The sequence below is a fragment of the Sebastes fasciatus genome, chromosome 18 (assembly GCF_043250625.1).
Source record: "Sebastes fasciatus isolate fSebFas1 chromosome 18, fSebFas1.pri, whole genome shotgun sequence".
Classification (NCBI taxonomy): Eukaryota; Metazoa; Chordata; class Actinopteri; order Perciformes; family Sebastidae; genus Sebastes; species Sebastes fasciatus.
Window position 1 is genome coordinate 13,984,106 of NC_133812.1, and position 7,992 is coordinate 13,992,097.

Genomic DNA, 7,992 nt, shown 5'->3' on the forward strand with positions numbered 1-7,992 from the left:
CACACACACACACACACACACACTGACACGAGACAAAAGATGCCTCTTGTTTCCACTTCACTGAAGAGACAGACAAAGTGTTGTTTGAACCTTTAAAGAAGATTTGAAGGGGCTTTTAACCTGACACACACACAGACACACACCTGTACCGCGAAAATACATGCACCGCAGGACAGGTTTTCATGTTCAGCTGTTGACCTTTGAGAAAGAAAGGAAGGCATGATGAAGGCGAGGCCCGGACAGACAGCCAGGGGAAAGTCGAAAACTGGAAGAGGAACAAGGGTGAGGAGGGAGGGAAGCTTCACAGGAGGTGGGGGGAAGGCAGTATGGATGGATATCCAGGTTTGTCAGCAGTACAGTAGACTGGATCGTTAGCTGTAGTCGACTCCCTGACAGTTGAGCGCCGTGACTTCGGTTTGTGGTTGCACCTCAGCTGCAAATATTTCAATCACGATGTGGCAAATATAGCAAAAACACTTTTCTGTGCTCCACTGTTTATATGAGACCGAACTATTCATACGTAAAACTAACTATTAAATGTGCAATGTGGCCAGAATTTTAGTTTAAAACATTCAAAAAATGATATTATCAACAGGATGTGAAGAGGTTACAGTGTTGACGTTATGTCAAAGATGTCTATGTATTGTGTTTCAGAGATATCTATTGAAATGTGCATGCTGAACAAAATAGCCCTGGTCTGTACTTTTTTGTAATACCACTTGTTCCCCGAGAGGCGATAGTGAGTCACTGTAGCGTCCAATCCCCCCCTTAGTCCAGAAAACGAAGATATAGAACTGCCTTGAGCGGGTCGTGTCTAGAAGGTAACCCACAAATTGCGAAATCTGGCAAAAACTCTCGCAAACTCGCTGCTTGACGACCTATCCTAACCAAAGAACAAATCAAGGTCAATGCCTAACCTTAACCATCTCGGGAGAGTTTCCCAACTCGTCGGTTACCTTCTAGACACGACCCCCTGAGGGCTTGTCCATGGTCTGTGTGACTACTCGCACCCTCGTGTTGTCCTCACCGCTGCCGGTAGGCTGCTTCGTCGGGAGTACAGCAGCTCCGGAAGACGGAGGGCACTTCCGTTCAGCTCGAATTCAGCCAGAGCAAACCCCGGCAGCTGATCAGGTGAACTTTCTGTTGCTGCCATTTCAAAACTTAGACCCAGCGCTGTACCAGCCTGCTGTGACTCCAGGCACTGGGTTTTTCGCTGGCCGAATCTGAGCCACCACAGCCGTTAACTGAAGCGCTTCCACCGGCGAAGCAGTCCCACGTCAGCGGGGAGAACGAAACAAAAACACAAGTCGTTCCCCCGGAACCAATCCAATAAACAAACTCAGTTAGTGGCACAGTGAACACACAGATTGCTAATGTAAAATATAAAGTCCGATGCCACATGTGAAGATTATAAGTTAGAAGAGTTTCAGCAGTTTGGTTTAATTTGACTTATTCTTGCCCTGCTGTTAGTTAGTAGTTTGCTTTTTTTTCACAACTGATGACTGTAAATGTAGATTGTATGGACCCAGCAGTAGAGGTGAAAAGCTGCCCCGTATTTCTTTGGAGCCAGTGGCTCGGTATTACACGTTGCACCTTTAAAGGAAGAGTTTGGAAAATACACTAATTTGCTTTCTTCCTGAGAGTTAGATGAGAAGATCGATACCACTCATGTTTTTACACCTAATATGAAGCTGGAGCCAGCAGCCGCTTAGCTTAGCTTAGCATAAAGACTGGAAGCAGGGGGAAACAGCTAGCCTGACTCTGGTAAAAGCCCCAAGTGATTCGTTGTTACACTTCCGTTTTTGTACAAGTTAAAGAAATAAGATATAAATGTGTTAATTAGTGAGCTTTAGAGGTGCTGGTAGATAAACTTTGTTACCTTTGGACACAGACCAGCTAGCTGTTTTCCCCCTGCTTCCAGTCTGTGTGCCAAGATAAGCTAATTGTCTCCTCCTGGCTGTACTGTAGCTGCATAGTTAATGGATATGAGAGTGGGTTTGATCTTCTCTGCAAGAAAGCATAGAAGTATGTTCCCCAAAATGTCACATTATTCCTTTAATTTGCAGAAAATTGGCAGAATGATAATTTGTTCATATAATATCACCATGGTATGATTTCACTGAAAGTCGATATATGAAAATATTGAATTATCACCCACCCCCTACTGTGCTTTCATGACGTTTCACAGTATTAAGAAGTCGAAATTAGTTATTAAATTATAAGTAGAGTAACTCCATTCTCCGGTAGCTGCAGAGGAATGGCTGCAATTGCGACTTTAGTGAAGAATATAAAGGAAGGATGAGAACATTTTAGATTCCAGACAATATGTATAGTGATGATATATGGTGACTTTGTAATGACACTCAGCTGTCTACCACATATTGCATGCAGTACCATAGGTGTGAACGCCGGACGAGCAGCAGCAGCGCCTGAAATGTGACAGAGCTGTTCATGCTGTAAAAAAGGACATAAAGTTATCTGCTCCGCTCTGATATCAAGATTCCCCTCCATCCCTCCATCTCTGCTGCTCCTTCACATCTATTTTCAGCTCGACTGTCAATCCAACTGACTCGGAGCCTCAAATCTGCTGTCTCTCTTGACACCGTCAAACAGTAATAGCCTGGGAGGTGTACGTATATGTGTGTGTGTGTATGTGTGTCGGTATGCATGGAGGACCAGGCCTGTGCTCGAGTGATTTTCTGTGCTTTTCTCTCATCCGTAATGGACCAGGAAGTTTAGGAAAGACAAAATATGTGTGTGTTTATAAGTAGTGGGTGTCCCTTTTGTTTGTTTACAGTATGTATATATTCATGTCCTCTCAATCTGTCCACATCCCATGTAGCCCAAACTCACTGGATGTGATAATATATGTGTGTTTTTTACTCTCCTTGGCCATGTGGTAGAGCTTTCAGACCAGTGGTCTCCATGTACAGTATGCGCCACGCAGAGTAATGTGTATTCCGTAGGTGTGAGTCCTCATTACAGCCACAGAAGGTGATTTCAGTGATTAGCACACATTCAGGTCAAATCAAGTCAAATGTATTTGTACAGACTTTAATCACGCTAATATCTCCAAACGGCACCACAAGGCCACTGTTAATGAAGCAAAAATATGAATAAATAATTCCCATTCAGTACATTTCTGGCCTTATTTGTAGCCGTGTTAGCAACGTGGCTCTTAGAGATGCCGATGTCGGTCCACCTCTTTGGTTCAGACTGAAATATCTCCACAACTATCAGATGGATTGCAATAAAATCTGCTGCAGACATTCATGTCTCCCTCTGGATCAATTGTTATAAGCGATCCTCTGACTTCATCTAGCACTACCTATCAGGTCACATTTTTTTTATTGGTCCAATACTTTGGTTTATGACCAAATACCTCTAAACTAATAACATTCCCATCAGCCTCAGCTGTACTTTGTGTTTAGTGTTATAGCTGAGATGAAGTCCAACAGGACAATAAACACGAGTGGTCGGACGATAAGACTTGTTTTAAACAAATCCCCTGGTTAGTCAAACTTGTTTTTAAGTAGAGCTGCAACCATCAGTTAACTAAATGATTGATTAATCGCTTTGTCTTGTTTTAAAGCAGCAGTAGGCAGAATATTTTGGGCATCATTGGGCAAAAATTCCATAATAACCTTTCAGCATATTGTAATTCAAGTGTTCTGAGCGATAACTAGACTTCTGTACCTCCTCATGGCTCTGACTTTGGCCAATCACAGGTCATTTCTGAGAGAGAGCGTTCCTATTGGCTGTTCATTCAACGGAGGCAGCTGTCAGTCACTCGCAAACTCTAATCAAACGGTCAAACTAGGCAGCGCTGGTCAAATATGAATAAATATTCTGTTACTGTAATGCCTATTTCTCGCCTCAAATGTTTTCAGAAACATCTTGTAGTGTACCATTTAGCTGTAAAATGAGAAAGTTTGCGCCGGCTGTATGGCGGTGCTTGGTATTTCCTTAACTGATCTCAACATGGCGGCCAGGTCACAAACTTTCTTTTAAAAATAGGCATTACAGTAACAGAATATGGATTCATATTTTATCAGCGCTGCCAAGTTTGACCGTTTGATAGGAGTTTGTGAGTGATTGACAGCTGCTCAGGCTCAAGGCTCCAGCTCGGCTCTGACTGGTTGTTTTCCTCCGGTCTGTGAAATCTTGCAGATGCCATTAGGAGCACCGGAGGACACAGAGGCACATCATTTTTTTTTTCAGATTACCTGTCTCATGCACTACTGTCAGGATATAGTGACCATTTTATTAAAAAAAAACTGTCTTTTAATAGTATTTGCTCCAATTCTAACTCCTGCAGCTTTAACATCACCAACAGTCCCAAACCCAACCCATTTTACAATGATATCAAATGCAGAACATGGACAGTTCCTCACATTGAATTGGATGGCATTTGTCCTTGATAAATGAATTAAACGATTAACCAATTTTCACAATAGCTGATGATTAATTTGCTTTTCATAATCATTTTTTAATTGCTCATCAATCGTTTGAGCCCTATTTGTTAAAGAAATTATCGCCCATAGTGTCTGTCTGTAAACAAATTGGTCTCAGATTGTTAAATTGTTGATTTTTTTTTTGTCTTTTCTATTGTTTTACATCATACACTTGCTCTGTATTATTTCCGGCTCGTCAGTAATCTGTGAAGCACTTTGACCTGCACAAAAGGTGCTATACAAATAAAGTTTGGTTGATTTGAATGATCCAAATTTGACCTACCGTACTTGCTGTAGTTGTGTGCCCACAATTTTCCTGTGCAGAGAAGGATTCGTACAGATATTTTAAGTGCACTCACTTTGGGTTTTTACCTCTAAACAATCTGGCTGAACACTTCTTGTCATGTTTACAGCCTCTCTCATCGTGTAACTGTTGTGTTTCTTTCTGCGTCTTACTTTCTTCTTGTACTGCCACTGTGTTCCCAGATCTCAGGAAACACTTCGCTGAGTACAATATCATCACAACCAATAGGCGTGACAGCCAAAAAACTTTGAAAAAATAAGACCCCAAGTTGTCATAAACTGAACAACCCTTTGCTCGTTTATCTGTGAAGTTTGAAATAATCTTTGTGAGATATTGGGCTTCAAAATAGGTCAATGTTCGCTGCGGCTCGAGATATCGCATGTAGAACATTTGTTCCGGGCCTCCGTCGAGGCTCCGAAATCAAAAAGTTTGAAGTGTTAAGTTGTTTTGAAGTGCTTCTCCTTGGTTTCTAGTGTTCATTCAGCCCTCAGAAAACAGTTGGTGCACTTAAAAATGTATGCATCTGATGCTTTCAGCGCGTGTCTGCCTTTTCTCTCTCCCTCCATCATTCCCCGTCATACATTTCCCACACTCCTCCGTAGCCCTCCTCTCTCTCTCTCTCTCTCTCTCTCTCGTCTATTCTTTCCCCTTAATTCTCATTATAGCCGGATGACCTCCTCCGTCCACCTCTGTCTCAAGATTCAAAAATGTCTCTGTCTGTCTCTGTCTGTCTCGCCCTCCTCCCCTCCCACGGCTTGTCATGAATCATCTTGGTCCCGTCTCTGAACGGAGGGGAGAAATTAAATTATTAGCCATGCATGACATACTGTATCTCTTTAACTGTTATATGTCAGCCCTCCGTCTCCCTTTGGTACCAAAGCAACCGTGAACTTGTATTTAAATGCTAAATCACATCCGGAAAATACTTTTTACAGAAATGATGAATCTTGGGGACAAAGTGATAATGTTCTTTTTTTTTTAAGATCTGCTCGCATTACTACGAGATAAAAACGTATTTCATGTGCCGAAAAAAAAAGATCAGTAATTCCCACGAAGGGCTGGCGTCATTGTCGGTGACAACAGTTGAATGTCAACTCTGGTGTGAGCCGTTCAGGTTCACTAATATCCGTCCTCACGGGTGAAGTGATTCCTTTCAAACAGTTCTATGTTTTTAAGCATGAATTGTCCTTCAAGTAGGGAAAAATGGAGCGAGGCCGGCGCAGAGATGAGAGATTTTTCGAGGTGAGGGAGAGAAATCCATCCGTCTCTGCTCCCCCTTCTCTACTACAGAAGAGAAGACATGAGCTCCACATTTATAATTGATCTGCCTCAGCTCCAGAAATACCCTGACAGCGACTCGCTGTTGTCTCTGTGTGTGTGTGTCTGTGTGTGCTCGCGCATACATATGGCGTGTATAGTTTTGCAAGTGCAAACTTAATAATAGAGACCGCAAACAGGTGAGGGGATGCAGGGGAGATGGGCTGAGTCACAGAGAGCCTTTCCCAACCCCGGCACTCAGCACTCGCTTTCTCCGTGCCCTGTAAACCACTCACAGCAGCCCCGGCGGCATTTAGCTGTTTGGATTTGCATGCAATTCATTGATGTAAAGAGGCGGATGATGGGATTAAAACGTTACGTAAAGGTTTGTTTATGGCTGTGTGAACATGTGTTCAGAATTGTTTTTTGGTAACTGAGACTTGTTCCTCTGAAAGCTGCGAAGAAGAGGAGAAATGTTTGTGTGTGAAGGTAGATGCCATGGGAACGGTGTTGAGCCACAGGGTCAACACAGGATTTGACCCAACACTCTGACCTCATCAGGTTTCTTCAAGCGTGTAACATTGTAATCACACACTGTCTGGAAATACTGCTGCTGCAGCAGGAAGCTACAATACATTGTTTCTACAGACCGCTGTGGTTGGTAAATCTCCAAAATCTACCAGCCACTTTCATTGTTTTATCAGCCAGTGGGTGTTTAGAGTAGGTCCGCTGAATGATGAGCTGGTTACCTGGCAGATGAATGGTTGCATAATTGCCAGAATTCTGGCGGTTACCCCTGGCAATGTATTCACAGGGATCGCACTTAAAAAGGAAAGTTCCTCCTGACTCCATTACCACACGTGTGTTTACACTTTCCTCCCTTTTTTTTTTCCCCTCCAGGAGACAGCTTCCTCCTGCGACGCTGAACTCCTCTCGTTGCTCCTGGACGCGGGGCTCCTGGTGGGCTGCGTCTCCTCAGCCCTGTACCCCCTGCTCAGCTCCCACATGCTGTCCCACCAGCAGGAGGGCGGCTGGGATGTAGAGAAAGCTGCCGCCGAGCTGCTGGCGGCGGGCCACGGGCCCGAGGCCGGCTCCCTGCTCCTGGCTCACCGCGGGACCCACCGGGCCCAGTTCACCTTCAACTCGGCGTTGGCCGTGCTCAAGAAGTGGCTGTGATGGAGACGAGGGAGGAGGGAAAAGAGCGCGACGGGCAGTGCAGTTTGGACCGCAGCCCCTTTTTTTGCGGTGATGAAGCAGATTTAGGGGAAATATGTTGAGAGATCTGAAGCGTGAGAATAGAAGTTCTATCAGACCTCTGCATTTTTGTTCTGTAATTTGGTTCATCAACTGGAAGACACGGCAACAGCAGCTGCCTCGAAGAACGGATACCTTCAATACCGAAACATCTGCTCAATTAGAAACACACACATGAATACAGAAACCTCTGCTGTCTCTCCGTCATGATTGAATGTTCAGACTGGGGGCTGATCAGAAAAACACACTTCCTGCTTGCATGTATTTGTGTGTTAGTGTGTGTGTGCGTCCTATTGTGTGATAAAATAATTGAGCAGTAGCCGGGAAGCAGTGGGTGGATATTAGCCTATTGTTCCGTGACAGGTTTGCCTCTTTGACGTCCCACCGTTAAACACCCTGCCTCTGCTCCATTGTTTTCCCCCTAATAATGTCTAATTAATTCCTTCTAAACAAATTAGCCCCGCAGCTGCCCCGCGCTGTGTGTTCCTGTGTGTTCCTGTGTGTTCGTGTGTGTATGCGGATGCACAAAACGCTATATACAAGCAGCCGACACCCCGGCGTTATCACGTAGAGCTAATGATGATGAGGAATAAACGCGTACGTGTTTGTTTGTTTATGCACACAGTGACGCTGTCAGCATGGTTTGTTTCACTATATAAAAATACAGGTTTTATTCTGTGTCACCTTTAAGATCTGAAATAAATAAAAATCGAATGTGAGAAT

The 7,992-nt window shown here is 44.0% G+C and overlaps 1 protein-coding gene across 1 annotated transcript in view; it reads left to right on the forward strand.

Moving 5' to 3' along the window:
• nbas (NBAS subunit of NRZ tethering complex) overlaps positions 1–7,992 on the forward strand; it is a 186,826-nt gene extending 178,834 nt beyond the window's left edge. Inside the window, exon 53 of the mRNA XM_074616263.1 lies at positions 6,916–7,992. Coding sequence (XP_074472364.1) covers positions 6,916–7,191 — 276 coding nt within the window. The 3' untranslated portion in view covers positions 7,192–7,992. The remainder of the gene's footprint in view (positions 1–6,915) is intronic.